This window comes from Fomitopsis serialis (assembly GCF_022376445.1).
Source record: "Fomitopsis serialis strain Sig1Antser10 chromosome Unknown B0H18scaffold_37, whole genome shotgun sequence".
Lineage (NCBI taxonomy): Eukaryota > Fungi > Basidiomycota > Agaricomycetes > Polyporales > Fomitopsidaceae > Fomitopsis > Fomitopsis serialis.
The window spans coordinates 101,049-128,876 of NW_025954997.1; the positions used below are offsets into that span (position 1 = coordinate 101,049).

The 27,828-nt window shown below is 55.1% G+C and overlaps 14 protein-coding genes across 14 annotated transcripts; 7 read left to right on the forward strand and 7 right to left on the reverse strand.

Moving 5' to 3' along the window:
* Positions 1-533: 533 nt before the first annotated feature.
* On the forward strand, positions 534-2,950 carry B0H18DRAFT_877468 (permease for cytosine/purines, uracil, thiamine, allantoin-domain-containing protein; the record flags this gene model as incomplete). Its single annotated transcript, XM_048040558.1, has 13 exons — positions 534-635; positions 687-751; positions 811-840; positions 892-1,104; positions 1,163-1,248; positions 1,302-1,599; positions 1,660-1,873; positions 1,923-1,962; positions 2,077-2,150; positions 2,206-2,343; positions 2,404-2,507; positions 2,561-2,619; positions 2,676-2,950. 13 exons carry the CDS (start codon positions 534-536, stop codon positions 2,948-2,950), a joined length of 1,698 nt encoding a protein of 565 aa, XP_047892885.1.
* Positions 2,951-3,567: 617 nt separating this feature from the next.
* B0H18DRAFT_877402 (uncharacterized protein) lies at positions 3,568-4,691 on the forward strand (the record flags this gene model as incomplete). The annotated part of the gene is made up of 2 exons (XM_048040550.1): positions 3,568-3,914; positions 3,980-4,691. 2 exons carry the CDS (start codon positions 3,568-3,570, stop codon positions 4,689-4,691), a joined length of 1,059 nt encoding a protein of 352 aa, XP_047892886.1.
* A 51-nt stretch (positions 4,692-4,742) lies between these two features.
* On the forward strand, positions 4,743-5,106 carry B0H18DRAFT_933881 (uncharacterized protein). The gene has a single exon (XM_048041765.1). It carries the CDS (start codon positions 4,759-4,761, stop codon positions 5,035-5,037), a length of 279 nt encoding a protein of 92 aa, XP_047892887.1. The 5' UTR covers positions 4,743-4,758; the 3' UTR covers positions 5,038-5,106.
* A 235-nt stretch (positions 5,107-5,341) lies between these two features.
* On the reverse strand, positions 5,342-6,323 carry B0H18DRAFT_1211560 (uncharacterized protein). Its single transcript, XM_048036418.1, has 4 exons — positions 6,062-6,323; positions 5,914-6,009; positions 5,813-5,859; positions 5,342-5,750 (listed from the first exon to the last, which is right to left on the reverse strand). Exons 1-4 carry the CDS (start codon positions 6,277-6,279, stop codon positions 5,374-5,376), a joined length of 738 nt encoding a protein of 245 aa, XP_047892888.1. The 5' UTR covers positions 6,280-6,323; the 3' UTR covers positions 5,342-5,373.
* Positions 6,324-7,217: 894 nt separating this feature from the next.
* Positions 7,218-8,640, reverse strand: B0H18DRAFT_1009971 (uncharacterized protein; the record flags this gene model as incomplete). The annotated part of the gene is made up of 3 exons (XM_048028890.1): positions 8,369-8,640; positions 8,211-8,311; positions 7,218-7,427 (listed from the first exon to the last, which is right to left on the reverse strand). Coding segments are annotated over exons 1-3 (383 nt in total), but the record flags the coding sequence as incomplete, so codon positions are not given.
* A 294-nt stretch (positions 8,641-8,934) lies between these two features.
* Positions 8,935-9,995, forward strand: B0H18DRAFT_877418 (uncharacterized protein; the record flags this gene model as incomplete). Its single annotated transcript, XM_048040551.1, has 2 exons — positions 8,935-9,260; positions 9,329-9,995. The coding sequence occupies 2 exons, from the start codon at positions 8,935-8,937 to the stop codon at positions 9,993-9,995; spliced, it is 993 nt and encodes a 330-aa protein (XP_047892890.1).
* Positions 9,996-11,853: 1,858 nt separating this feature from the next.
* Positions 11,854-12,817, reverse strand: B0H18DRAFT_1009980 (uncharacterized protein; the record flags this gene model as incomplete). Its single annotated transcript, XM_048028891.1, has 6 exons — positions 11,854-11,898; positions 11,937-11,980; positions 12,005-12,150; positions 12,177-12,459; positions 12,486-12,678; positions 12,782-12,817. The coding sequence occupies 6 exons, from the start codon at positions 12,815-12,817 to the stop codon at positions 11,854-11,856; spliced, it is 747 nt and encodes a 248-aa protein (XP_047892891.1).
* Positions 12,818-13,128: 311 nt separating this feature from the next.
* B0H18DRAFT_388515 (uncharacterized protein) lies at positions 13,129-13,441 on the reverse strand. Its single transcript, XM_048037879.1, has one exon. The coding sequence runs from the start codon at positions 13,393-13,395 to the stop codon at positions 13,231-13,233; it is 165 nt and encodes a 54-aa protein (XP_047892892.1). The 5' UTR covers positions 13,396-13,441; the 3' UTR covers positions 13,129-13,230.
* Positions 13,442-13,986: 545 nt separating this feature from the next.
* On the reverse strand, positions 13,987-14,703 carry B0H18DRAFT_388539 (uncharacterized protein). The gene is made up of 2 exons (XM_048037880.1): positions 14,618-14,703; positions 13,987-14,574 (listed from the first exon to the last, which is right to left on the reverse strand). Exon 2 carries the CDS (start codon positions 14,517-14,519, stop codon positions 14,025-14,027), a length of 495 nt encoding a protein of 164 aa, XP_047892893.1. The 5' UTR covers positions 14,520-14,574; positions 14,618-14,703; the 3' UTR covers positions 13,987-14,024.
* Positions 14,704-15,228: 525 nt separating this feature from the next.
* Positions 15,229-17,860, forward strand: B0H18DRAFT_1119573 (uncharacterized protein; the record flags this gene model as incomplete). The annotated part of the gene is made up of 5 exons (XM_048033955.1): positions 15,229-15,306; positions 15,490-16,729; positions 16,785-17,163; positions 17,219-17,773; positions 17,827-17,860. The coding sequence occupies 5 exons, from the start codon at positions 15,229-15,231 to the stop codon at positions 17,858-17,860; spliced, it is 2,286 nt and encodes a 761-aa protein (XP_047892894.1).
* Positions 17,861-18,742: 882 nt separating this feature from the next.
* Positions 18,743-20,050, reverse strand: B0H18DRAFT_877401 (N-acetylglucosaminyl transferase component-domain-containing protein; the record flags this gene model as incomplete). The annotated part of the gene is made up of 6 exons (XM_048040549.1): positions 18,743-18,969; positions 19,028-19,157; positions 19,215-19,329; positions 19,378-19,489; positions 19,593-19,750; positions 19,788-20,050. The coding sequence occupies 6 exons, from the start codon at positions 20,048-20,050 to the stop codon at positions 18,743-18,745; spliced, it is 1,005 nt and encodes a 334-aa protein (XP_047892895.1).
* A 1,524-nt stretch (positions 20,051-21,574) lies between these two features.
* Positions 21,575-22,650, forward strand: B0H18DRAFT_388575 (uncharacterized protein). The gene is made up of 2 exons (XM_048037881.1): positions 21,575-21,914; positions 21,970-22,650. The coding sequence occupies exons 1-2, from the start codon at positions 21,692-21,694 to the stop codon at positions 22,440-22,442; spliced, it is 696 nt and encodes a 231-aa protein (XP_047892896.1). The 5' UTR covers positions 21,575-21,691; the 3' UTR covers positions 22,443-22,650.
* A 46-nt stretch (positions 22,651-22,696) lies between these two features.
* B0H18DRAFT_1009989 (uncharacterized protein) lies at positions 22,697-24,009 on the forward strand. The gene is made up of 3 exons (XM_048028892.1): positions 22,697-23,767; positions 23,829-23,912; positions 23,981-24,009. The coding sequence occupies exons 1-2, from the start codon at positions 22,858-22,860 to the stop codon at positions 23,843-23,845; spliced, it is 927 nt and encodes a 308-aa protein (XP_047892897.1). The 5' UTR covers positions 22,697-22,857; the 3' UTR covers positions 23,846-23,912; positions 23,981-24,009.
* A 1,116-nt stretch (positions 24,010-25,125) lies between these two features.
* B0H18DRAFT_877426 (terpenoid synthase) lies at positions 25,126-26,241 on the reverse strand (the record flags this gene model as incomplete). The annotated part of the gene is made up of 3 exons (XM_048040552.1): positions 25,126-25,473; positions 25,523-25,811; positions 25,865-26,241. 3 exons carry the CDS (start codon positions 26,239-26,241, stop codon positions 25,126-25,128), a joined length of 1,014 nt encoding a protein of 337 aa, XP_047892898.1.
* Between the last annotated feature and the right edge of the window lie 1,587 nt (positions 26,242-27,828).

The window sequence follows — 27,828 nt, forward strand, 5'->3', positions numbered from 1 at the left end:
CTCTTCCGTCTCCGCGCCCCCGTCGTTCTGCCTGTTCGGCAACAATGCAAATTCCCAACTGACGCCGTTGACGTTGTGGAACTCTCGTAAAGCCTTGCCACGCACGAGCCCTGAGCCGCCAGTAAGTGGACAGTGACTCTTTCAGTATCTCGCCATTGACTTTGCGTCTGGTGTTGTGTAGTCTCTCTGTTGGCGGCGTTACATCTACCACCGTCGGTGACGCTATGTCGTCCGCGACGATACGTCACGAATTATTCTCTAACCACTGTTCACGGCACGCCGGCGGGAGCACCGCGATGATGATTATGAACGAGCGAAGCCTCCTCGACAGGACCCCTTCACAGAGCGTCAGCTTACAGGGTTGGAGCGCTCACTTATCTTGACTCACGCGATTTGTCGGCTCCAACAGCGCACTTCTATCTGGTTCAGCCGGGGAGGAGCATTGCGGAATGGAAGGACGCAATGGGAACTCTATTCGACCGCCTTAAAGACAAGGAGCCAGATCGCCTGTCGACAAGTCGTCTCGGGGCGAGATGACGAACGCAAGAGCGTACCTTAGGCAGCTCCTCAGCAAGCTCGAAGTCAACCAGGTCGCGTCAGATGAAGACTTGTCGTATGCAGAGGGTTTCCTCAGGGTAATTCTGATACTTGGCGTATACGATGCTTCTGACATGTCTTATTGACAGAACGAGGATCTCTATCCCGTCCCACCCGAGAGGCGGACCTGGGCGATGTGGAATTACGTGTCATTGTAGCTAGCTCGCCTTACTCGCGCGCCCGCGCTGTGCGTCATTACTCACGCACGCGTAGCTGGATTACGGACGGATTCAACATGAACACGTACGTACCAATCTATTTCGGTGTCATGGATGCGACTGACTCTTGGAGTAGATGGGAGATTGCTTCCTCTATGATTGACGCGGGCCTTTCGTGGTGGCAGGCGTGGCTTTGCGTCTGGCTCGGATACGGTATAGCGGCGCCGTTCATCGTGCTGAACGCGCGGCCAGGCGCCATGTTTCATATCACCTTCCCTGTGGTTGCTCGTGCGAGCTTCGGCATCTGGGGAAGTCTTTGGTGTGTGTTCAACCGAGCCGCAATGGCTTGGTAAGCGTGTTCACGATTTATGCTCTGTGACGTTTATTGACGGCTTTCGCATTCGCAGCATATGGTATGGCGTGCAGGCGAGCCTCGGAGGATCGTGCGTGCTCGTCATGCTACGAGCGATATGGCCAAGCATCGAGAACATCCGTACGCATCCCACCTCTGCCACCGATGTATAGTAGCGTCTAACGATCTTGCAGCGAACACGATGCCGGCCTCGTCCGGGACCACGACCCGGGACTTCGTGTGTTTCTTCCTCTTCTGGCTCATCTCTCTTCCGGCGATCTGGCTGCCCCTCCACAAAGTGCGGCATTTGTTCACGGTCAAGGCCATCGTCGTCCCGATCGCAGGTGTCACCTTCTTTGTCTGGTGCATCGTCAAGGCGCACGGCGTCGGGCCCATTGTGCGCCAGCAAGGAACGGTGCATGGCTCGAATCTGGCCTGGACGATGATATCGAGCATGATGTCGTGCATCAGCAACATGTCGACGCTCGTAACGTATGCGTCATGTTCCTTGCATATCCTGCGTGTTCTAATGCCAGATTATGTCCACTCTAGGAATGCTCCGGACTTTGCGTCGAGAGCACGGAGGCCGCGGGATGCTTTGTGGCCGCAGCTCATAGCCGTTCCGCTTGGCTTTGGGATTGTCTGCTTTCTCGGGATCATCGTCAGCTCTTCCTCCCAGGCCATCTATGGAGAAGCCCTTTGGTCACCTGTGGACCTACTGGGCACGTTTCTGGACAACAACCCGTCCCATGCTACTCGATTCGCGGTAGGCTTGATGCCCGAAATTTTACGATTGCCACTGACAGATATAACAGGTATGGTTCATATCCGCGGCATTCATCATCGCACAGGTGAGTCTTCAAAATCAAATCGCACTCGTAGTACATTGTCCCTGAGCTGCATGATCACCTTCGTAGTTGGGGTAAGCTCTTGCGTACCCCTTCCGGTTCGTAACAAATACTAATCCAGCATCTAGGACAAACATCTCCGCCAACTCGATCAGCGCTGGATGCGACCTGACAGCCCTCTTTCCGCGCTTCATCGTACGTTGACCATGTGATCACCTACGGTTTTACTACATATAACTAATGTTCGCAGAACATCCGCCGCGGAGGCTATATAGCCGCCATAGTAGGGTTGTGCATGCTTCCGTGGAACCTGCTCAAGAGTAGCAGCAACTTCACAACCTATCTTTCCGCATATTCTGTTTTCCTAAGCTCGATTGCGGGCGTGATGGTGAGTACCGATAGCCTTCGGTCAATGATTCAACTATTCTGATACCAAGCAATGCTATAGGTCACCGACTACTATCTCATCCACAAGGGACACTACCGCGTCAGCGAGCTCTACTATCCCGGAAAAGACGGCTGGTACTCATACACGTATGGGATCAATTTCCGGTAAGCCGTCCACCTATTCCTGATCCGCTTCTTGCACCGCTGACATAGCGTAGAGCATATGCAGCGTACGTGTCGGGTATCGTGATCAATGTCGTAGGCTTCGCCGGCGCCAGTACGTCGTCTATCGTCTGTCTCTTAGGGTTGTGTTCTATCTCAACGCCTGCGTAGCTGGGCGTCCAGTGCCGGAGGCCGCCATCCACATCTACGACCTGTCGTTCTTCACCGGTTTTGCCGTATCGGCGACCGTCTATTACACACTCAACCGTATTTTCCCTGCCGCAGGGGCTGCGAAGACGTTCCAGGAAGTCGATCATTCGGGCATGATAGAGCGTATCGACAGCCTCGATGAGACTGACGACTCGGAGCTGGAGAAGACCGACGATGCGGGCACAGAGGCTGACAAGAAGGAGTTGGAAATCGCAGCGAGCATCCATTCCGCTTGAAGAGATCACGTATTGCACAGCATAATTCAGAGGTTTGCATCCACAGAACTTTCGTGCATTGACCGTAATAATATGCTGAAGTCACGCAGCGTATGACAGTGTGCACTGTTTCCGTTCAGGTACCTGACACGCCGAACGGAGTGTGCACCTTCCACCGTCCAGTCTTACCTGGGCGTTTGCACTGCCAGTGGGCGATCTAAGTCCAAGGTGTACATACATAGACTGGGCAAGCGCCCAGGCCAAGCGATCGCTCGCAGCTAGCATGCCTAGCCAACCTCTCCCTCTCGAGCTGATGGAACATGCCATGTGTTATCTGCAGGGCCATTACCGACTGCTGCTGAATTGCGCCTTGACCCACAGTGCATGATACCCTCACCTAGATGGTCTTAGACAAATTACACTCCAATCTACGCACGGTACCTTGCGTTGATTTTGATGTGACCTAACTGCGGAGGACTCTGTGCAAAACAGTATGTAAGTAACGGTAACTTCATGGCATGTCTTGCAGCTTGCTGTTGAGGACGTTCTCGGTCACGTGCTGATATGCGCTGGGACCTGGGTGAGCCTGGGTGGCAGTCGCGTCGCTCGCTGAATCCCGACACGACCATCCCCTCACAATGAGTGCATCGCCTGGCTCAGACTCGTCTCAACCAAACCGAAAACGTCCCCGCACGGACTCATCTGTGTCTGCGAATCAAAGCCAGCAAGAGGAGACATTCCGCCGAGACGAGCAGTTAAGTTGGTACGAAGACGGGAACATCATCATCGTTGCGCAAGGCATCGGTTTTCGCCTGTCCAAAGGCTTGCTCGCACAAAACTCCCAAGTGTTCCGCGATATGCTCAGCCTTCCTCAGCCTTCCGATGCTTCACACGTCGAGACTTACGACGGTTGTCCCGTTGTCCACGTCACGGACACAGTGGATGAATTACGTGTGCTTGCAATGACCGTTTTCAACGGTTTCAGGTGTGTCCTGATTGATTTTTTTGGACTGTGTGCCAAGTCATAATTACTTGCGTCTTGTTCGGCAGCTTCGTAAGGAACAGCGGCCTCAGCTTCGATGACGTTGCGATGGGCATCCGTGTCGCACACAAGTACAATATTCAAGGTCTTCTTGACCGCTCCCTGAGAATACTCGATCAATACTACCCGTCAAGCTACACCTCATGGGATGAGGCTGTTACATGCCTAGAGGACGACTGGGACCCAACGCGAGCGATCACGGGCGTCAAACTGGCTCGCCTCACTGGCAGCATGAATATGCTCCCGGCCGCGTTGTACATGTGTTGCCAACTGGATGGCAGAGTGCTTCTCGAGGGTCGGAATCGCCCAGATGGTTCCGTGGACACGCTGAGCCCGGAGGATCTCGCACTATGCATCAACGGGAAAACAAAGCTCTGCACGTATTTCTCGGAGGTTCTTTTCCAGATCTTTGCACCAATCACCGGCCCCAGAAGCAAGCCCTGCTTGGCGTCTAAGGGCCGCTGCGCTCGCTCCATTGGTCACATACAAGCGGCTTTTTTCAGCTTCAGCGACGAACCATCTGGACAGGGGCAGTGCGACATTCTCCGATCGTGGTGTGACGCCATAAAGGACCTCACCGGCACTCGCAATGAGGTACTCGATGAACCTCTATGCCGAGCGTGCATCGATTCTCTTTGTGCGAGAGCGGAGACCCTCCGTGAGGAGTCCTGGTTGGTGCTGCCCGCGCTGTTTGGAGTGGGCAGGAACTGGCGGACCTGAGGTGACAGTTGACTCAGAATCACTGGAGTAAGATCCATCTACTCTGTTATACTCAGGGCCTGATCAGATGATTTGCTGCAGTCAACAGAACACAATTGCTGAGATGACCTCTCGGAATGTGGAAGTGGTATGGAGGAGATCATCCCGGGTAGCCCGAGGTTTTGTAGAACGTCGAGCTAACTGGGAAGCGTCAGACGGCGAATCGCACCACAGGTCCAAGACGTTATTGTTGCGTGGCACCTTGTACGGACGCTACTTGCTCACAGCGGCCTCGGTGTCCGCGATATCAATTCTTTTGACTTGTGCCCATGCTCACAGCGCCGTGTCACATCGACCATCCCGTTGAAAAAAATGCAAGGCAGTGGGTTGCTAGTCTCCGCCTTCATTCATTAGTCTCAGCACACGTACAGTACCATACGCGTTCGCTGGTTGAACGTTGCTTCGATCAGGATCTGGCAATGCTACTTATTAGATGCCGACTCCTCGTGGCGCTCCTCTCGCCACTGGTGCGGTGCGTCCAAACGAGCACTGCGACTACGTTATGAGGAACACTCATTTCGTATTGTACCCTTCAATAACTGACATAAACTCTGAAACCCGAAGCCATCATCCTGCTGGTCTCGTTGGCAGGTAACCCAGAGGTTCAGCTTCACTTGATTGACACCATTCACTGCCTGATACTCTAATCCACCGTGTATGTTGGGGGCAGATAAACCACACGTCGCCGAGGCACCGGAACTGGCGATTCGGGGTCACTGTCGAAGCGGATGCCGGAGTCTATGTGCAGGTTAAACGACGTCCGGACATCTGCCGTTGACGGCTGCGCCACGAAGCTCGGGGGTGGGGAAATAGATGACTCGGAGGAGGTTGCCTGTCCTATGCGTCCGAGTCCATCGACCCCTGGAAGCGCTGAGGCGGCATTTGCGGACTGCGAGCCTTGCGCGGCGATGTCGACGTCGCCTTCGTCGGTCGGGTGGTTCTTGAACTCGTTGTCAACGCCTGACACTACCGCTGTTGGTAGCGGCGGGGATGCGGGCATCTCCACTTTGGTGTACGGCTCTACGGGAGTTGTCGTCAGGCTATGTGACTGAACGCGATCTGGATTTGGATTGGCTGCGTACCAATTCCAGGGTTCCTATTGTCGCCAATGGTGTCGTTGGGTGGTCTCCTGTGAGTTCGTGCCCGTCGGCGCCAATACCACAATAATCCTCCCGCTATGCACAGGCCTCCCACTCCTAACGCGGTCCCAACAGCTATAGCAGTAGAGTTATGGTGGGTCGTTGTGGTTGGTCCGATTGCTCCACTCGTGTGGGTCTCGCTGGAATAGGGCTCTCAGCATTCACAGTACTGTCACAACTTGTAGGTCCTACCTCTGTGACGATGCTGTGGAGTTTACTAGGCTAGAGCTGGCGAACGGTGCTATGCTGGATGTGGAGACAGAAGAGAAGGAAAATGAGGAGTAGAAGAAGGTGGTCGTGGGGGAGGTGAAGGTGGAGGTGGGGGTCAAGTAAGTTTCCGTTGGTTCGGGTTGGGTCATAGTGAAGGTTAAGAATATCGTCGTGCCAATGAAGCTCGCCGTCTCCGACATTGCTATGCAAGGGCAACCAAGGGATACAAGCACTGGCTCCGACCACAGCAACCATTTATGAGGAAATGTATACGGTCTCACAGTATAAGCATTAGGAAATAACCAAAATCTCCATTAGGTGGATCCATATGGCCCTCAGGTAACGACCGAGGGAGAACCCGGAGATTTGTTGTCTATATGGAGAGCCGAACCCTCTCCGTCGCGCGACACGATCTCCATAGGTATTCGTTCGACAGCGTCGGCTTGCGTCGCATATGGGCATATCATAGCTTCAGTCCGGGTATGCGCAGGGAAAGGTATCGCTGCCCGCAGCGCGGGCAATCTACATACTGTTCTACGGATTACAAGATGCGAATGGAGGTGTCCGAGGTAACGCGAAAGTCTGTGCCGAGCGGCGATAGCGATGGCGACGGGTCTCTGGGGACAGGGTGCGAGTGGCGGGTGGCGCGGGGGCGGTATAGGGCAAGGACGATGCGGTGCGGTGTGGAGAGCAATGTGAACGAGCAGCGTAGCAGGGTGTGTGTCGCGTGCGGCGGTCGGTCGGCGGAACGAGAGTCCAGCACGCGCCCGTGCTAGAGATAAATAGCGGAGATGAGCAAGCTCGCCGCGAGCACGAACGCGGCCGAGGCGCCGACACGGGCACGTGTCTCAGCGACGATGCGGACGACGAGGATGACGAGGATGTCGCGCTTGACGCGGACGACGCGGACGTAGAGCTCGGCGTGCGTGAGGTTGAGAGACGCGACGATGCCCCGGTGCTTGTCGATATAGGGGGCTGAGCAAGACTGCTGTACGAGCCCGTAAAAGAATACGTGATCGTCGACGTTGCCTCCACAGGGTTTGACGACAGGACTGAGGATGCTCGAGGGTATCGCGATGGCGGAGGTGTCGCTGGCAACGGGTGATGCAGGTCGCCGCTCATGTTCGCGAGGCTATACAGGGATGAGATAGTTGCAAAACGGTGGAACGAGCAGACGCACGCGAAGTCAGAGGAGTACTGCGTGTAATGCGTCGTGAGTTGACCATGAGAGCCACCGACGTGAAGTTGATATAGCTGGGTGATTCCATGTGAGCTCGGTGTGCGCGGGTTTGGCAGACACAGATGGGACGTACTAACTACTGGAGTCGGGTCCCGCGATTGAGTCGGGCTGCAGAAACATAACTTGGTCCATCATCGAGAACATGGGTGTAAGGCAGGACGCACAGTGAACGTTAGTGAGTGCTGGCTAGCGACATTCGCGGGTTCCAGCTCCTGGACAAGGTCCTGTAAAGAATGAGTACGAAGCCAAGTGCATCGGCAACCGTCAAATCAAATTTTGGATTCCAAGCTCTACTCATCTGTCATAAACGGCTTGAGACGTGCTGCTACTTATTGTGAGGCTATTCTGATCCAGCCGGTCCTTCAGAGGACTGAAGTATGGCTGAATAGTGGGGCATTATATGCGTCCGGTTCAACCAGAACGATATCCAAGAGCGCGACTAAGTTGCGACCATCGTGAATCAATTGAAAATGTATGCGTAGGATGTACCGGTGCTATCAGCCTCGCTCAAGCCGACAAAACATGCTACCCTGCGTGCAATGACGACACGACGTCGCCCGGACAGTTTCGACACTGTGACAGCCGGAGCCCGGGAGCCTGAGCCTTCCCCTACACAATCCAGTCTGAGACGCGGGAGCATAGACCGAGCGGGAATAAAATGACTGGGTCACTGCTCATGCCATCGCAGCTGCGCACGACCATCAGAGATGCTATCATGGCCTGTGCATCCGCAGCCCATGGCATCGTGCCTCGCCGCCGCATGCAACGAGCCAACAGACCTCCACAATCCAGCAGTACGTCCCATAGCCGCCCCTCGAGGGCGTTCCGTAGAAAGTACAGACAGCACAATTGAGCACGTACCCCATTGCCGTTATACAGCCCTATATACACGCCCCAATGTCGCTCAAAATCGGTGTCTGACCGTTGTCCAACCATGTCACAGTGCACGGCTGCCCACCGTAGCAGGTCGAGGTTGAGACCGGGTTGTTGACCTAGCACGAAATCGGGTCATCGGCAAGATGTTCCTGGAGTAGAGCATACCGACTCACATAGATGCTCGCCGAGACAGTCGAGAGACGAGAGACGAGAGCGAACAAAACCGCGACGGCAAGCGAGCACATGGTGGTCGAGGGTTGAAGTACGTCAGAGATATGTACGAAAGGAAAAGATAAAGATAAGTCCAATGCCAGTGGAGCCGGTACCGCGGAAGCGGAATGTCGAATCGACCTGAATGAGAGTGGGGAAGGAAGGGCCGAAATTACGAGCGAGATAGATTCAGTTCTGACCAGGCGAGTGCTGCAGCGAAGGCCGGAAACAAGCAGGACCTCGCGCTCTCCGCGCGAGGTGACGGAGGTCGCCATGAACACGCGATCACGTGTCACAACAGTTGGTTGGCAACTTTTCGATGTTGGACGCCTACTGTGTACGTAGACGGAGTACTCAACGTCCTCAGATTTACGTGCATGGTTGTCTGAGTCTATGCGAGTACATGATGGGGGAGAGGATGATTTACATTATATCCGAGTCGACTACTACCGTGATCACGTGCAGGTGTAGCTTCACGACGCGGCCCAATTGAGCTTACCTTTCTTCTTTGTACCACCGTCTTCTTACCATGAGCGGATTGCAACTTAACCGCAAACGACCCCGTGCGGAGTCGTCCGATTTTGCCAGCCAGCCGAAAGGAGAATTGCGTCGAGACGACGAATATTGGTTCGAAGATGGGAACATCATCATCGTCGCGCAGGAAGTCGGGTTTCGCGTGTACAAGGGCCTCCTTGCGATGAAGTCCGAGGTATTCAGAGACATGTTCAGCCTCCCCCAGCCGGCCCCGAATCCAGGATCCTCGCGTGGAGAGACCTCTGAATGTCCTATCGTCCACGTCACCGACACAGCGGCGGAAATTCGCTTGCTTCTTGCCAGCCACCTCACTTCTGCCGAGTGCGTCTGCTGAATCCAGTTGTTATGCTGGGTGTTGACTGCGTCACCACTTGTGGCTCTGCCAACAGGTTTGTGAGCGCCAGCCACACCTTCGACGATATCGCAAATGGTGTTCGAATGGGACACAAATATGGAAACCCGACGCTCCTCAAGTATTCCCTGGAAAGACTGGAGAGATATTATCCAGCCGATCCTTCGAAATGGGACAGGTTGGGACAGGATCCATACGGGGATCCGCACGCGATCGTGGCCGTTATTCTGGCACGGCTCGCGAACACGCAATCAGTGCTTACGCCCGCGCTGTACGCTTGCTGCCAACTGGACGGGAAGACGTTGGTCGAAGGGCGAGTTCGCCTAGATGGCATTGTAGATATGTTGAGCCCGGAGGACCTCGTGCGGTGCATCGACGGGAAGGCGAGGTTATGGTCGTACCTCATGGAGACTGTAGACGAAGCTTTTAGGCCAATCAGGACGGTGCCCTGCCCAGATACCGACGGTCGCTGTGACCACTCTTTCGCGCTTATGCGGAGGGAATGGATGAGCAGCACGCGCCGTGTCGGTGGCGCATGCAATGTTCTTCGTCCATGGAAAACCGACATCCAAGCTCTCGTCGATACGCATCAATATCCCCTCTGCAGGTTTTGTACCGAGATGCTCTACTTGAGGGCGGAGAGCATACGCAAGAGATCCCTGTCGAAGCTAGCGCAGCAGCTCGGGGTAGACGCAGAGCCGTGAGGATGACGGTATGCCGCGCTCCTTGGGGATCTTGGTGTGAGAGCCGTTCGGGATCTTGCTTCGCGGCCCTGAATGACTGACTGCTCTAGTCAATATAGTACTCAGTTACACCCCTCGAGATGGCTCTGCAGCCAGTGACCGCAACGCAGAGCGCGTCCAGCGTCTTCAAGCTGTTTAACTGAAACATGCGAGCGACCAGGATTAATCATGTAGCTTCATAAATGCTACATGTTATACCGTGTTAATTCGTACAGCAGCGCCCATGGCTGATGAGGCGGACGTTCTCAAGAGGCGTGTTGACGGCCGTAGCACTCTATCCACCGCCAACAGTTCTTGCTCTCTAAAACGAACATGTAGTATGGCATGCGAAACGCCCTGTGATGCAGATGCCCCGTCAAAGTGACCCGCAGCCCATTGATTGACCCACTCTCGCCCCGTCTCATGCCTTTCGCCCCGGCTGCCTGCGAAATTCTGTCCTCCCATTATCATGTCGTCTTCCGCCGCCTCTTTTCTTCGAGGGCCCACATCGGCGTACCCGCCCAATGACAAGCCGATAGTCACCACCATCGGACGTACGATCACGACATTGGGTGACATAGCTGATTCATCCCCGGCATCTCCATGATAGGCGTCCCCGGGTGCGACATAGGATATCAGGTGAGCCATGCAAAGGCTCAGGCCTCACGGAGAGCAGCGTGGCCAGTGCCCATACAACAGGGTCTCATGCGGGCACTCAGGTCCATACGCGTTCGGCGCAATCTCGAGTCGAGGCCGAGGCTCAAGGCCACGGGCATCTCTGGACGAATGCCGCGAGACAACCGTAAATTCTGCTGTTCGAGGACGCATAAATATATGTTTCATGAGACAAGACAATGGCCGCTTCACGTACTGGACAGAATTCGACCCTCCGAATGACGGACTCCGGACGCTCCCGCGTAGAACTGGCCTCGATGTAGTGTGACGGTTCGAGCGTGCAAGCTTCGTTGTTGGCGTTCGCTATTTTGTTTTCTTTTTTTCCCTGTTTCTGCGTCTATGCTGACTGTCGAACAATCCTGACTCGGTACGGACGTCGAGACGAGTGGGCAACGCATGTGTGGGCTTAGTTGAGTACCCTCGCGTACGTGGCGGACGTCGGAAGGCACTCCGAAGGCTTGGAGATCCGAGGCATGCACGCGAGTGAGGCGGTTGGGGGGGGGGGGGGGCGTGCATCTACAACCAACCATCTGAGCATTTCTCTTCCAATCCGAGTTGGAATGATCTTACCGAAATGCTGAATCCCGGTCGAACGGTGCTGAGGTATATTGCTGAGCTTCATTGCAGCGGGGGTTAGCGTTGTCGCTAATCATCATGGAAGTTCCAGTTAGAGACGAGATCGTCACTTAACCCATGGTTCCGCTTGAGGTACGCCCTGTCATGAGACCACTCGTATCGAATTCCCGATGCCATGTCGCCAGGTACGATTTTGTAAAAGCTTGAGGGCCAGCGGCAATTACGTGCGAGCTTGGGGTATGTCTGGAATGTGTTGTGGAAGCAGATCATACGCCCCCAATTCGGGGCGAAACGGGGTCTACGCGCGCGGCGTGTGTGATATGACACCAGATGATCGAGTTCAATAATTGCCTCCACTCTGAATCTGTCTGCAGCTTCCGGCGGCAGAGTCCACATGAATGTGACGGATAGACTCGCTGGGTGAGTCAGGTGGCGATCACCAACGATTTTCTGCGGCGATATTAGCCACGGAGCCACGGTATCGCCAACGATGTAATAACAGGAGTTGCTTTCTATGTTGATCTCGACCGCGATCGACAGTCGAGGGATGCCGCGAGATGCAACAGTATCAAGGATTGAAGATAGGTACTCATCCTCGGGATCCCATATAATGCTGACAGACAGGAATTGAAGTCTCATATGTTTTGACAGGTCTAGGCTGTAGCCTAAAACAGAAGACGCGATCAGCATACGGAAATATGACACACTTCCAGCAACTATCTGAGTGAAGGCATACGTACCCGGCGCATGACGACGACGTGGACCCGGTAGCTCCAGCTCTATGAGGGAAGGCCCCAATTGACAAAGTAGCGTCTGCAAGGCTTTCGCAACGCGTTCATCGCCCAAGAGGTCGGGAACCCAGGTGAGAGCGGCCGTATGACGAGCGCTGTGATAGTGCCCTCCAGTACACACGGTGTGTATGCGATCCAATCCAGCAGCAGGAGCAGCAGAGCGACGTCTCTGCGCGTACCGGTGAAATCGACGAGATGGAGCCGATTCAACCTCAGCAATTTATTTCTCCGGAGAGCCTGCTCTGCGTTGGGGAGCTCCTTGTGCCGAAGAGAGCACAGAGGGAAATGCAGACGAAGATCGCGAAGCCGAGGAAATGCTGTGATCGTGTGTTGAAGGTCGGTGAACGTCCGGAAATCGCAGCACCGTAAAACGAGCTTCTCAACGGAGGCAAAGACGATCGGTACTATCATCCAACCGGGCGTGAGCCACCGGAGGCTGTGGATGAAGGTGATGGGCGAAGCGCGGGGAATAGGCCACCGATTGTGAGGGGAGTTTCGTGCGTGTACTGAGACTCGGGATCGTTCACGAGTACGAGCTCCGTGGTGTGCTCAAAGAGCGATCGGAAGGACGCCTCCCGGGATCCACGAATCCTAATGGTGTCGTACGATTTGCGGTTCCGAATCTCGACGCGAGAGTAGAGGAGGGAGTGTGCGTGAGGGTACCACACGGATGGGTCAAGGCGCAGCGGTATAGCGTCGTCGTGTCGTCGTGGAGGAAGTCGAGACATGCTCGATGACCTCAATCGGTATGATGGTCGCCATGCGTGAAGAGTAGCGACGGTCTGCAATGTGCGAGTGCGACTTGGGACTGGTAGTGTTCCGTGTCCGCGAAGTCTTACGTGAAAGACAGGAAGTGGTCCGTATGGCCTGGAAGAGTGCTCAGTCATAGGATGTGCGAGAGAAGAGCTCGAAAGATCGCCTTGAGGATGCAATGAGCCAGGCGCGTGCTCCGTTGTTGACGACTTCGACATCTATGTGCAGATAACAAGAGCATTCAGTTATTGCGCATCACAGCCACAGATACGCACAAAAGCTGCCTATCTGGTAGATCAGTCCCTTCGATGAACAGCTAGAGTTGACGAGGCCCTACAGCAGACGTGACGAAGACGCGACACATGATTCGGTACTACACTGTCCTTGTCCACATGTCCTAGCTTCCGCACGAACAACACAGCTCACTGCTGAACACGCCCCGGCTCGGGCTCCGAGGGCGGGGACCAGGTGTGGTTGTGATGCGTGATCGTGAGGAGGCCTCGTCTGTGCCAGTCTAGTTGCTTTAACCCCTCCTCAATCATATCCCGGAAGCGTTCGACATCTCCAGGGTATGGTGTCCATGACATGCCAGTCCAGCGTCACCGAGGCTTTTCCAGCGCACCGAAGTGCTTGTGCTATAAGTCGTCGGCCCATTGACATTGGAGTCCGCGAGGTCCATGGTCCTCCACCGGCAGGCCGTTGCCCGGAAGATGGTGAACACCAGCTCTATACTCCGGAGGCGAGGGAGGCTATAGAGCGCAGCATTGCTTATGCTTGCCCAAGTATCTGCCACTCCCCGGAAGGTGTACCGTAGACGAGTGTCCGTAGTTGTCTGTTGGAAGATAAACCGGGATGTGGCCCGAGACGTATGTCTGTGTCAGTGTACAGCAATGAGAACGAGTACTGCCATCTGTAATACCACACATACCATGTAGAAGTACAGGTATGTCTAGATCCGTCACACATGCGCCCAGAGGCTCAAGCAATTATGATGGGTGCATGGAAAGACGTCTGCAACATCATTGCCTGCGGGATGATCTGCAGGACCTGCACCGTCTGCGCGCTCGGAGTGAGCGCGAGCCACGTCAACAACGCGGCGAGAGCACTGTCCTCCGAGAGCAAGTGCTCGGCGCGAAGATAACGCAACATCACCTTGCTGCCATGTGGCGGCAGGACAGGATTCAGCGGCTGCTGTCCCAGGTGCGTCCTGACAAGGTCAGGTCACGGAGGCTTCGAAGTGCGGAGAGAAACACGTGAAGTCACGGAAGGTGTGGAATTGGCACGCATGCAGCTCCAGGGTCGCAACGCGCGAGAATATCGATAGCGATGGGAAGAAAGCTGGGTGTAGGCGCGTCTTCTCGTGCCACTGAGCGTTGTGGTACGCGATGGATTGGAGTGCAGGGAAAGCGAGGCAAAGAGTGAGGGGAATCTGATGCCCGTATGGACGACTCTGGTCGTCAATGATTTCTAGGTGCGTCGTATACTCGCAGTGCTGTTTGGTGCTCGCCTGGCTGTCGGCGGACTGCACGAGGTGTCGCAGCGTGTCGTATGCTTTCTGTCGCGGAGGAACACCCTGGTGAACAGAGCCACTGGGCACGATGTCTCCAGCTGGAGCAACTAGCGCGCTAGCAGCGAGGGCGGCAGGATGGTCGTGGAGGAACCAATATCTTGTCTGTAGTCTCGGGCGGTAGAGTCTTCCTGCGTTATCCATTCGACGGAGGGCTGAGGTGGCTGCGTTTGAGCAGATACACGATCGTTATATCAGTCTGCCAACGAGTCTGGACCTCATGAGATATCACGATATCGCACCTTCGGCTTCGCATTAGCATGCTTCTTGGGCGTCATGAGAAGTCATCGAGCAGTCACTGGCACAGGACCCAGACCTGCTGGTCAGCTACTACATGTGACCACACCTTAAGTTTGACCATGCACGCATGGAGGAGTGAGGAAAGTTCAGGCTACATACGATTCCGAGTCGCCCCTTCATGCTGTACCGACTCAGCCTGGGCCCCGCGTCCGTCAGAATTTTCAAAGAATTGCGTTCCAGGGCAGTGATTGTGCATCAACACTTGTAACGTAGCACATACTTGTGACTGAGATACCCAGTCCGAGTTGTACATAGCTCTCGAGCGGTGAAGCAGCGGTCGCCAAGGCATGTTTGAAAGAGGCTCACTGGCAAAATCTGAAGGGCGTTGTGACGCTCATCACGTGTGTCGTGACTCACCGCGAAACACAAAGTGTCGCGCATTTAGCCTCAGCACCCGCTGCTGGTAACAACAGCTTGGTCTCCTTCAGCTCGCCACTTCCAGGGTCCTGCTCTACGCTGCTGCGCGACTGGCGAGATCTACTACTACTGGGCGGGTGAAGAGTGAACGCACAGACTAGCGACCACTCAGCTCAGGCCTGCTTCGAGTGACTGCATGCCAAGGGCCTCCGAGACACGCGATGGTGCTCAGCAGACCTCGCGCGATAGCAAGGTCAGGGCACTAGAGGAGCAGGTACGTTAGCTAGTCATCTCTCAGACAGGCAGGTCTGCGGGACCAACAAAGCACCGACCTACATGGACGGTGTTCGTCGTCTACTTGCAGGGTCTTGTGGGACCGTAGCCGGTTTCTTTTCCCGTCAATTCCCATGAACTTCGCCTACACTCATAGCATCTCTAACACCCGCCACTCCTCTAGGTCAGGAAGCTCAGATACGCCAATGATGATCTCCGTAGCCGTCTCTTTGTCTCATCCCAGCGAGACAATCGTCTCGCCGAGGATCTGGGCTTCGGCACTGCAGAGGAAGTCCAGACAGCCATATCTCAACGACCACAAGTCTTTCGGAAAGAGTTCATTGAAGGGGCGGCACGCACTATCGAGGCCCTCGAAGACCGCATAGCAAACCACATCCAGCTCGAGAAGACTGCCCAAGAAGGGCTCGCGGATGCTGCGAAGGAGATCGATCGGTTGAATGCGGACAATTCCCGCTTACGCGTTCAATTGGAGGAGGTTACAAGGGAGAGGAGTGACCTCACGAAGCGCGTCAAGGAGCTGGAGGGGCGACCGCCGAGTGCGTTTACCACCGGTCTCCCGACCCCGGCGACTGCTGCTAAGAAACGGTACGTCTGCGTCACTATCACGAACGTCGCGCAGCTGAATCTCTCTTCGAGCCCCCTGCCTTTCGCAGACGCCACTCCACGTAACGCAGCGAGTTCCTCGCCACCCAGACCGGAGTCTACACCCGGCATGCTCACTGTTACCCCCGCTATGTCCAGCCTGCCACCGCTCACGCTTTCCGTAGGCACCGAGAAAGACCACAATATACTCCGGGCGGAGTTGCGCGCCCTGCACGCGCAGTACGAAGCGCTGCGCTTGGTGAAGGAGCGCGCGGAGAGCAAGTACCGTGAGGACTACTCGAAGTGGCGCAACTTCAAGCGCTGGATGTTCGACGAGGAGGGGGGGTCGCTCTCCGACGTGGTGCCCGAGGGGCGCGCACCGAACTTTGGGTACATCATGAAGCTGCGGAAGCGCTATATGCGCACGGGCCCGCCGTCGGACTCGCCTGGGCCTTCCGCAGAGGGCGCGCGAGCGATGGACGTGCGCGAGGCGGCGAAGAGAAGCGCTGAAGTGAGACAGGCGATCGCGGTGCTGCCGGATGAATTTGAGCATGGGGATCCGATGGCGCCGCAGAGCTCGCTGACGGCGCAGTTGATGGAGGCCAGACAAGCGTATCCTCCGAGCACACCACCCGTGCAGGACACGGCGGAGCTTGGCTCAGACAGGCCCGCTGCGCCGTCCTCCGTTTCGCAAGGGAAGAAGCGAGCCAACGAAGAGACGCTGGAGGTCGTCACAGCAGCTGCGGCAGGCTCTCCTTCTACTCCTCGGAGAAAACGGCAGAGGTACGACGACTCGTCAGAGACTGAGGAGGAGTCGCAGGGTGAGTCCGCCATGCAGCACACACTCATCTCTACTGACTGACGCGCTCTGCTCAGCGCTCTCGCCTATGCTGGAGTCTCAGCCCGGAATACGCCGTCTTGTGCCCATGCCGGATGGGACGTACGTTCGCAGAGGCTATGGACCATACCCTGGCGATGCGGGGCAGAGTACGAGGGGCGCCGCGCCTCCGTCGCCGTCCACCCCGCGCAAGCCGAGCACGCCGGGCTCGCGTCGGTCCAAGCACAGTCCGAAGTCCTCCCCCTCGTCGCGCCATTCGACGCCTCGCAGGCGGAAGGAGCGCCTGCTTGGAACGCCGACGAGGCGGACGCCGGGGACGCGGGGGCGCGTGGAGAAAGAGAATCCCAGCGCGCTGAAGGGGCGCCCGCAGGACTATTCTGCGTACAAGGGTCGCGGACGGTATGCAGCCGCTGCAAAGTGCGTACTCGTTGACGCTGTCTGGTGCTGTGCTTATCGATTGATTCACTCGCAGACCTGGTGAAGATACAATCAACGCCGCGTACGAGATCGATACGGCCCAGAACAACGGGTTAATGCATCAGTTCGAAGAAGTGGTGCGGGACAAGGAGCGCAGGAAGCAGCTACACGGGCTGACTGTGAATGTTGCCGCGAGGTGTGTGATACCCTCCGACCTATTGTTGGCTCAGACTCACGTTGCCCGGCCTCAGTACTACAAGGCAGTAGGCAAGTTGCCGGCTCGCCCCCAAGCCCCGCTCTGGCGCTCGCCCCATGCTACCCCTACGAAGTCGACGTCTTCCAGGCGCAGACGCCTCGCGGATGCCTCGGGCGTTCCGAACTCGCCGCACAAGAAACGACACACTTCAGACCTTAATGAAGGCGACCCAGAGGAAGAGGCGGCCATCCAAGAACATATGCAGCGGATCTCGCGGCATCGCCAGCAGTGGGAACGTCCGAAGACGCCTTATTGGGAGATCGCGTTCCCAGACACGCAGGAGGCTGCGGCGATCAACAAGCGCGCGAAGGAGATGCATGAGGAGAAGAAAGCGAGGATTGAGCAGGAGGCGAAGTGAGTGCGGTTGATCGTCGCGCTCCGTAGACCTTTACTGATATCTCGGCCAGCCGCGGGGGTAGGTACAAGAAACGGAAGACTTGATCTTGCACGATGGACTCAGTACAATAATGGACGGTATTTCGGGCCCTTTTAGGTACATTTGGCTCGGCACGCATGTTCGACGCAGAATATGTATTACAATCATGTTTGTATGCTGTATGTTTCATGTTTCACGTCTTCACGTCGACATTAGTCGAAGATCATCTTCGGCAGTTCGAGAGGGGACCATGCTGAATCGTATCGCAGATCGCGAATTAAGGTGAGGAGTCGCCGGACATGAGCAAGCCAAGCAGCCTGAGAGGGTGATAGTGTGATGATAGTCTCGACCAAAGTTGTCCTATCGCGGAAGCGTGTCTGAGCATAGCGGACTGATATACGTACGTCGTACTCACCGTAGTGGCAAAAACAGAGGACAACGAGGCAGGTTGGTCTGTGACGAGGCTGGAGGTAAGCAGAGTCCTTCTGACGAGAGTAGCAGACGCACCTCAAGGATCAGGAGCCGGATGATAGTCTCTGAATACGATGTGACCTGCGGGGTATCGTCAGTATCAGTCTCCTGCCAGTAAGGTAGCATACCTGGTAAGCGCATCGGGTCCTTAATGCGAAGCATCAGGCGAAGAGAGGGAAGTGATTGAGCAGCGCCGATATCGTATCCAGCAACCGTGTAACATGATGATCGCCAAGTGGGTCTGCAGTTAGGTTCGTTGCGAGCGTGAGCAGGGTCATGAGATGTGAGCAAGAGAGACGTACTGTGGCGAACAGAGCGTAGTACGTCAGGACCGTAGGATACAGGAAGGCAACCAGCGTGAAGAGGATGGTACCGAGCAAGAGCTGATCGATGTCGTAGTCCCACGAGTCGAGGCGATTGCGGAGCACGTTAACCGTTTCCCTGTGAGGCGAACCAGGTTACTCATACGCCGTTGGCTAACCAGCCGGACACATACCACGAAACAGGTTCCATAATGAGCCTGCGAGGCCGAGTTGATGCCGGAACGCCGTGGCTGAGAGGACGTAGCACACGTAGAGGTGCGATGTAAGCACACCGATGATGTCTGACAGAAGGGACACAATCATGGTCATCCCACAGCAACCCATAGCACCGACTACCCAGAGCAGGGCAGGGTAGTACGGGCCCATGCTGCGCAGAACGCCTAGAAGTAGTCCACGCTTCATGAGTTGTGTTTAAGGGTCGAATGAGGCCAGACGTACGCCCCCAGATTGTGATCGCAATCAGTAGAGAATGGCAGTAGAATTGGCTGAGCTCAGTGTTGAGCTTCAGACCGGCCGGCCAGCTGTTGAGCCAGATGAGCGCTCGCTGCATCCAGCCGACGAGGTACAACTGGGACACATGTCAGAACCTCCCGTTCCAGTGCATTCTGTTCATGCGACCACACACCTGCGTGAATGCGTCCAGCATGCTGCCCAATACGTGGCAGTTCTCGCACAAGAAAGACCCGAAAGCGACCCCGATGATTATGTCGTTGAGCGTGAGCCAGATGCAGTTGTAGAACCTGAGAAACATCAATGAAGTTTCGCAGTCGACGTGAATCTCCACGTACTTCACATATCGGGAGATGCTGTCTGTCGAGCGGGCCTTGACCCGTCCGAAGATGAAGGGCGCTTGGGTAACGATGAAAGACACTTGCTCAGAGCGGACGTCGAGTTGTTCAACTGATTTTCGTCAATTCTCGCCTGATAAAGATGGGTAAGAATGGATACGCACCCGTGGTCGAAAAGTCTCTTAAGAAATACATGAAGTATTTCATAGCCCTACCGGTGAATTTGGTCTGTCTTGCGCCTTGCATAGAACTCAGTTCCTCCGATTCTGCAGGAGTAGACTTCGAAGTGTGTGTGCTCCTTGGCTTGGACAAGGCCTGCTCAACGAAGGTGGCCACTGTGTGAGAGGCATTTACCTGAAGAAAGACATCAGAGCTTGAAGGCGGTGCTTATACGCATTGAGATATCGTACGTGGCAGATGGCGGCAGAATCCAGTTTGCTGAAGACGCCATCGAGGGACGAGTGAAGTCGAGGGTTAGGCCCAGTGATGCTGGCAGCGGTCGACGGATAGCAGAGCTCGCAGCGGTCTGGGAAGGAAGAATATCGAGTTCTCGTGAATCGGATGAGTAGAACTGCATCAACGATCGATTCGGTCTCTTGTAGTAGACAAGTCCTGCTCGAACTGCTGGGATCAGCCTCGCTGACGAAGTAACGGATGCACTCTTCGCTGACATTGCGTAAAACCAGTCGCTTCATCCCAAGCTTCAAAATAGGGCTCAAGGCCACCATGGAACCCTTCGGCGGCTTGACTTGATGCGTTTGGCGTGCTGCATCGTCCCAGTACAGAGGGAAAATCGACGGCGATGTCTCTCTGTACATTGATCCATTCATGGCTCCGTGAAGTCTCTGCGAGCAATTGAGATGCCTCCGCGAACTGGTTTACGCTAATGAGGCTACAACTATGCCGTGGTCATTTAAAGGAGACGTACTGTACCCGCTTGAATCACACCCGCGACGCAAATGAGCGGTTTTGCCCAACCGTAAAATAGCCATCTGGCTTTAAGTCCGTCGGCAAAAGAACAGACAAGATGTCACATTCTGGCGAGTCTGCCGCTTCATACGTGTCCGACGTCGAGTAAGAGTTCATGATGTACCGAGGTCGTATGATGTGGAAAGCCAACAGCACTGGCCTTCATAGCGATTCGGAATCGCACAACAGTGGTAGTAGCAAGCATCAACTTGGTCAAGCAAGCATGGTCGCTGTCTGTGTATGTGGCCAGTCACGGTAACGAGCGCTCGTGACGTTATGGCTGTAAATATTATTACGTAAGGGCTTGTTATGCGACCGTAATTTGAACCTGACTTGAACGTTTGAACGTTCGATATTCTGGCGGCTTCTGCTTCATCGCTCGAGACTATGACCCACAAGTATGGACAGAATTAACAGTGTCGACTCGCTATGATTGCCTCAGGCTGGAACGCTATTCGACATTCTGACGGACTCTAAATTGAGTCGGTACAGGGCATTCTAGAAGCGATCGGAACTCAACATGTAGCCTGAGCGTTTGCTCACTCCTGGCGTACAGTATTGAACTTTGAGACCTATTCACAGGCTTACAGCTGTAGTAGCAGACCGGAGGTCTGGTGGCACTGCTACGATGACCTTCTCATGATCGCGCCTAAGAAGCATGCTGATGCGAAGCCGAAGGTGCATATTCCGCGAACTGAATTCTATGAAGGTCCAGACTCGCTGGCAGACTGATATACGATCGTGTATCTGCTCGAAGGCAGCCACCTCAGCCCTCCGTCGAAATGGATAACGCTCGAAGACTCTACCACCCGAGACTACAGACAAGATTATTGGGTTCCTCCACGCCCATCCTGCCGCCCTCGCCGCTAGCGCACTAGTGGCTCGAGCTGGAGAAATCGTGCCCAGTGGCTCTTGTTCACCAGGGTGTTCCTCCGAGACAGCAAAGCATACCACACGCTGCGACACCTCGTGCAGTCCGCCGACAGCCAGGCGAGGACCAAACAGTATTGCGAGCATACGACGCACCTGGAAATCATTGACGACCAGAGTCGTCCATACGGGCATCAGATTCCCCTCACTCTTTGCCCGCTTTCCTGCACTCCAATCCATCGCGTACCACAACGCTCAGTGGCACGAGAAGACGCGCCTACACCCAGCTTTCTTCCCATCGCTATCGATATTCTCGCGCGTTGCGACCCTGGAGCTGCATGCGTGCCAATTCCACCCTTCCGTGACTTCACGTGTTTCATCTCCGCACTTCGAAGCCTCCGTACCTGACCTTGATCAGGACGCACCTGGGACAGCAGCCGTGAATCCTGTCCTGCCGCCACATGGCAGCAAGGTGATGTTGCGTTATCTTCGCGCCGAGCACTTGCTCTCGGAGGACAGTGCTTTCGCCGCGTTGTTGACGTGGCTCGCGCTCACTCCGAGCGCGCAGACGGTGCAGGTCCTGCAGATCATCCCGCAGGCAATGATGTTGCAGACGTCTTTCCATGCACCCATCAATAATTTGCTTGAGCCTCTGGGCGCATGTGTGACGGATCTAGACATACCTGTACTTCTGCATGGTATGTGTGGTGTTACAGATGGCTGCGCTCGTTCTCATCCATTACACTGCAACAGACATAGATCCCGCGTCACCTCCCGGCTTATCTTTCAACAATCAGTTAAAGACACTCGTCCTACGGCATACGTTCCGAGAGGAGTGGGAGATAGCGTGGGCGAGGATAGCGATGACGCTGAGTTGTATCGCGTCCCTCTCCCTCCGGAGTATAGAGCTGGTGTTCGCCATCTTCCGGGCGACCGGCCCTGCCGGTGGAGGCACCATGGACCTCGCGGACTCCAACGTCAATTGGGAGCCGATTAACGACGTTATTAGCACCAAGCATTTCGGTGCGCTGGAGAAAGCCTCGGTGACGCTGGACTGGCATGTCATGGACACCATACCACCCGGAGATGTCGAACGCTTCCGGGATATGATTGAGGAGGGGTTAAAGCAACTAGACTGGCACAGACGAGGCCTCCTCACGATCACGCATCACAACCACACCTGGTCCCCGCCCTCGGAGCCCGAGCCGGGGCGTGTTCAGCAGTGAGCTGTGTTGTTCGTGCGGAAGCTAGGACATGTGGACAAGGACAGTGTAGTACCGAATCATGTGTCGCGTCTTCGTCACGTCTGCTGTAGGGCCTCGTCAACTCTAGCTGTTCATCGAAGGGACTGATCTACCAGATAGGCAGCTTTTGTGCGTATCTGTGGCTGTGATGCGCAATAACTGAATGCTCTTGTTATCTGCACATAGAATGTCGAAGTCGTCAACAACGGAGCACGCGCCTGGCTCATTGCATCCTCAAGGCGATCTTTTCGAGCTCTTCTCTCGCACATCCTATGACTGAGCACTCTTCCAGGCCATACGGACCACTTCCTGTCTTTCACGTAAGACTTCGCGGACACGGAACACTACCAGTCCCAAGTCGCACTCGCACATTGCAGACCGTCGCTACTCTTCACACATGGCGACCATCATACCGATTGAGGTCATCGAGCATGTCCTCGACTTCCTCCACGACGACACGACGACGCTATACCGCTGCGCCTTGACCCATCCGTCGTGGTACCCTCACGCACACTCCCTCCTCTACTCTCGCGTCGAGATTCGGAACCGCAAATCGTACGACACCATTAGGATTCGTGGATCCCGGGAGGCGTCCTTCCGATCGCTCTTTGAGCACACCACGGAGCTCGTACTCGTGAACGATCCCGAGTCTCAGTACACGCACGAAACTCCCCTCACAATCGGTGGCCTATTCCCCGCGCTTCGCACCATCACCTTCATCCACAGCCTCCGGTGGCTCACGCCCGGTTGGATGATAGTACCGATCGTCTTTGCCTCCGTTGAGAAGCTCGTTTTACGGTGCTGCGATTTCCGGACGTTCACCGACCTTCAACACACGATCACAGCATTTCCTCGGCTTCGCGATCTTCGTCTGCATTTCCCTCTGTGCTCTCTTCGGCACAAGGAGCTCCCCAACGCAGAGCAGGCTCTCCGGAGAAATAAATTGCTGAGGTTGAATCGGCTCCATCTCGTCGATTTCACCGGTACGCGCAGAGACGTCGCTCTGCTGCTCCTGCTGCTGGATTGGATCGCATACACACCGTGTGTACTGGAGGGCACTATCACAGCGCTCGTCATACGGCCTGCTCTCACCTGGGTTCCCGACCTCTTGGGCGATGAACGCGTTGCGAAAGCCTTGCAGACGCTACTTTGTCAATTGGGGCCTTCCCTCATAGAGCTAGAGCTACCGGGTCCACGTCGTCATGATGCGCCGAGTACGTATGATTTCACTCGGATAGTTCCTGCAAGTATGTCATACCTCCATATGCTCATCGCGTCTTCTGTTTTAGGCTACAGCCCAGACTTGTCAAACATCTAAGACTTCAGTCTCTGTCTGTCAGCGTTACTTGGGATGCCCATGAAGAGTACCTATCTTCAGTTCTTGATACTGTTGCATCTCGCCGCATCTGTCGACTGTCAATCGCGGTCGAGATCAACGTAGAAGACAGCTCAGCTGGCTACATGGTTAGCGAAACCGTGGCTCCGTGGCCCTCCTCACCGCAGAGGATGTTGATTGCCACCTGACTCACCCAGCGAGTCTATCCGTCACATTCATGTGGACACTGCCGCACAAACTGTTGACAGATTTATACTCAGAGTGAAATCTTTTGATATCGATCACGGGTATCACGGTGCACGAAGCGCGCGCGCAGACTCGGACTCGCTCCGAGTCGGGAGTTGGGTATGACCTGCTTCCACCACACATTTCAGACATACCGCGAGCTCGCACGTGGTGGCCGCTGGCCCTTGGCATTTGTCGACGTCGTACCTGGCAGAATGGCTTCGGGAATTCGATACGAGTGGTCTCATGACAAGGCGTACCTCAAGCCGATCCGGCAGCATGGGTTAAGTAGCGATCTCGTCTCTAACTGGAATTTCCATGATGATGATTAACGACAACGCTACCTGCGCTTCAATGAAGCTCAGTAATATACCCAAGCACCGTTCGCCTGGGACTCGGCAATTCGGTAAGACAATTTTATTTCGTGTCGAAAGAGAAGTGCTCAAGAGGCAACTTGTACTAGACTCACGAACCCCACCCCCCAATTCCCCCGCGGTACAACCGTCCGTAGTGTGACGCTTTGTGGCACCCCGTTACCCCCACTCCGGGCTGAGTCCCCGGGACCTACAAGAACATGCGGGTTCGTAGCTTTGCAAGCTCGGAGGAGCTAAGGACGATGCCTCCTCCAGGACAACTGTCACCAATATCTGGGGTGCTATGTGCCGGTGTAATTGTATATGTACTACTGTATGTGCTAGACAAGTTTGTCAACCACTTGTAGCCGAATGTTGTGACGGTCGAGCGATGAGATTTTGAGCTGTGTCGGTGGCATCTCGGAAAAGCCACGATCGTTGGGACCCACGGCATGCTATCCATGTCAATCAGCTCACTGATCATGAAAGTAAAATATATCCCAAGTTCGCCGTGACACCAAGAAACACCTCATTTGTTACGTGAGTGTACATTGTTTATTGAGCTTCGACGGCCAACCGTCTAGTGTATCATCTTGGGAAAGGCTAGTAGTATGTCTAGTAAGGTAGACTAACGTTTCATATCAGAGAACGAAGATGAATAGTGAAACATAGTACGCGAGGTTAGTATATGGAATGTCTATCTATATCATTGTCAGCCTTAGTGATCCGTGAGTGTAGTGGTATCCGAACCTTAGTCGTCGTGTTCTTGACGCTTCGGGTACAATTTGACGACACGAGTGCGTTTCACTTCTTCCCTCTGAACACCAAAGTAGCGCTGCGTCTCGAAGCTCCATTCGCAGTTGCCGACTACCCAGGTCTCCATGGCCATCACGTATTTCGCCACAACTGCATCCATTGGAGGGCCCCATGATGGAAGACGAGCTTTGTCAGCGAGAAAGCTGTCCATGAGCTGTTTGCAATGCACGCCGACAAGGTCTGCGGCGGTCTGCAGGTCGCAGTGCTTGGACTTCATCAAGACCGTCATGACGTTGTTTCCCGTGTGGCCCATCGCCTGCTCCATGTTGTAGGAGTAGAGATCCTGTTCATCTCTTAGCGGGTAGATCGGCTTTGGGTCAAAGTGGACTCACGTTCGACCAGCACACTATGTCGACGGCAGCAAGGTGGAGACGCATCATGACCGGGTGCTCGAAGATCTCGTCGGGCAGGTCAAGACCCAAGACGAAACCGAACAGTCCGAAGCAAAAGCGGACGGCGCTGTTCTCTCTGCGGAGCACGATGTACGCGTCCGGGTCAAGGACTTCGTCGCGCTCCCGCAGCTCCGCCTCAACGGCGAACGCGTTCACGTAGTCCTCGCAGTGCTTGAGCAGTCGGCGGTAGCACGCGGGCACGTTGAACTGCAGCAGCCTCTTGCGGAACCTAAGAGGGGTTTGTTGGTGACAGCGCAACCACATGATGTCACATAGACTTACTCCTTGGTCATTTGAGCGAGTGCCGACCCGTCGTCCCAGTCGGGGGCGCGGAGAGCATTGAGGAAGACGCGCCCAGTATTGTATGCATCCTTCCCATTCTGCTCATCGCTGACTTCGTCGACGGTAAATAGGATGTTGACCAAATCCATGGTAGTGCGCAGCTCTTCGTAGCCGGCGTAGGAGTAGGCGTGAGCGCAGAGGAGCTCGCTGCCTCCCTGCTGGAAGAAGGCGCGCTTGCGTTCGGACACGATCCTGTAGCTGTTGACCCAGGCAGAGGATGCCTTGGCCGCCCGCTCGAAGTGAGGGTTGAAGGAGCCCTTGAAGGGCAGAAGAGGGAAGAGGTCGGGGAGGATGAAGGACTCGGTCGCGGACGTCATGTTGTATGAGAACTGTGAAATTAACCTGCGGATGCTTGTGAGCTAGGGCTGTGGAAGAGGGAAGTGAGGAAAGCGGGAAGACGACGCACTCTTAAATATGATCCCGGTACGTCCGTCTCTTTCCATTGAGGGTGCGACGCACGTCCTAGCATTGACCGGCCGGCCGAGATAATTCGGAGTGATCATTTTCCGGTCAACCACAATACCGCTGACTTCCCGGGCTCACGTCCGATCATGGGTGAACGTCATGGTATGTGTGCCCACTAATGAAACTGGCGCCCGAGGCGTTAGTAGTCGGACCGCTGGTGGCGCGCGCCACGAAGCCTAGCACAGGTTGGCTGTCTTGGGTTGAGAGCTTCCAGGCATTCGGTAAGGCAATTGCTGACACGCTATCCGTCTTGTGGGCTTTGTGTTACTGTAAAGCAACCGAGATCTGTAGAGCACGGAGATACTGTAGAGACCGATGTAGACGTGACACCGACGGGGCGCGGAAATTTGCGGGACTAATCGGGGCGCACGGTCTGTGAAACAACGATATGTGAGACTCGACAAATGGCGGACTCCCTGGGACGCCAGCTGCGAGGCCCTGACGCCAGAATCCTGTAAAAGCGTTGCCGCGTATACCGTATGTTTTTCAAGTCTCCGAGTCGCTGAGTGTCCGACAGCAATAAGAAACAATCTACAATCAATTCTAAGCATTCAACTTCATCGATTATACCACGTACTGTGGCATCCCAAATGCACACCGAGCTTCCGACGGCGCAGCGGAGTCAAGGACGAGTACAAATAGAGGAAACGAGTCATCCGAGAGTCAGAAGAAATCGGAGCGCGTACCTGGAGATACTTTGAATCTCATCTGTTCGGCGTGAGATCTACGCGGTAGACAATGGATCTCGCGGATGACATGTAGCGCCTGTGACACCCAATGGCAGATGGCATTAGCTAGGCCGTGTCCATAGTTGCCAGCATTCCATAAGGCACGCCTTCCATCATTGATAGAGGCGTGATGGACAAGATAGATCTAGGAATGTGGTAGCACAAGGTTCACGCCTGTACGACCGGAAGAACGTGAGCTGAAGGATCTCTGCCGGTAGCTGTAGAGCAAGACTGACTGCAACAATCGTGGCTGCCACGCCACTGGATGATATTAAGCGACCTGAACGTTCACTTGGTAGGGGCTCCAGGGGCTCCGAACAAGGGCGTGGAATCGAAAGACGTTGTATGCGGCTAGTGAAGTTACCGACTGTCGGTTGGCGATTGAAGTGGAACGACGCCAATGCGATGGTGGGCACTCAGAGCATGCCGGTCTCACGCAGTTCACGGAGGTAGCCATCTTCGCATCTACCGCGTTCTCGTTTTGCATGCGTCGGAAGGCCGTGTCGCAACAGTCATTCACAAGAGCGGGAGTTCTGTGGCGCATTGAATTATCTTGAGTACTCCCAGTTCAAGAGAAAGGATCTGCTATATTGACCTTATTCAACGCCACTATCCCCGAGGACCCGATATGGCTCCCATATGGACGATAACCCTCAGGTTAGCTGGTAACCCGAAATCGTCTACCCTCACAAGTGTGACCCGCGGAGCGCT

What these genes read in the sequence shown, in the direction of transcription:
- B0H18DRAFT_933881 (XM_048041765.1), top strand. Translation starts at nt 4,759, where the DNA reads ATGATTTGCTGCAGTCAACAGAACACAATTGCTGAGATGACCTCTCGG.
- B0H18DRAFT_388575 (XM_048037881.1), top strand. Translation starts at nt 21,692, where the DNA reads ATGTTGCGTTATCTTCGCGCCGAGCACTTGCTCTCGGAGGACAGTGCT. An exon ending in CATACCTGTACTTCTGCATG is followed by an intron (nt 21,915 to 21,969) that starts GTATGTGTGGTG and finishes ACACTGCAACAG; the next exon opens with ACATAGATCCCGCGTCACCT.
- B0H18DRAFT_1009989 (XM_048028892.1), top strand. Translation starts at nt 22,858, where the DNA reads ATGGCGACCATCATACCGATTGAGGTCATCGAGCATGTCCTCGACTTC.
- B0H18DRAFT_1211560 (XM_048036418.1), bottom strand. Translation starts at nt 6,279, where the DNA reads ATGTCGGAGACGGCGAGCTTCATTGGCACGACGATATTCTTAACCTTC. An exon ending in TCCACAGCATCGTCACAGAG is followed by an intron (nt 6,010 to 6,061) that starts GTAGGACCTACA and finishes GCCCTATTCCAG; the next exon opens with CGAGACCCACACGAGTGGAG. An exon ending in CAATAGGAACCCTGGAATTG is followed by an intron (nt 5,751 to 5,812) that starts GTACGCAGCCAA and finishes CAACTCCCGTAG; the next exon opens with AGCCGTACACCAAAGTGGAG.
- B0H18DRAFT_388515 (XM_048037879.1), bottom strand. Translation starts at nt 13,395, where the DNA reads ATGTCATGGACACCATACCCTGGAGATGTCGAACGCTTCCGGGATATG.
- B0H18DRAFT_388539 (XM_048037880.1), bottom strand. Translation starts at nt 14,519, where the DNA reads ATGGATAACGCAGGAAGACTCTACCGCCCGAGACTACAGACAAGATAT.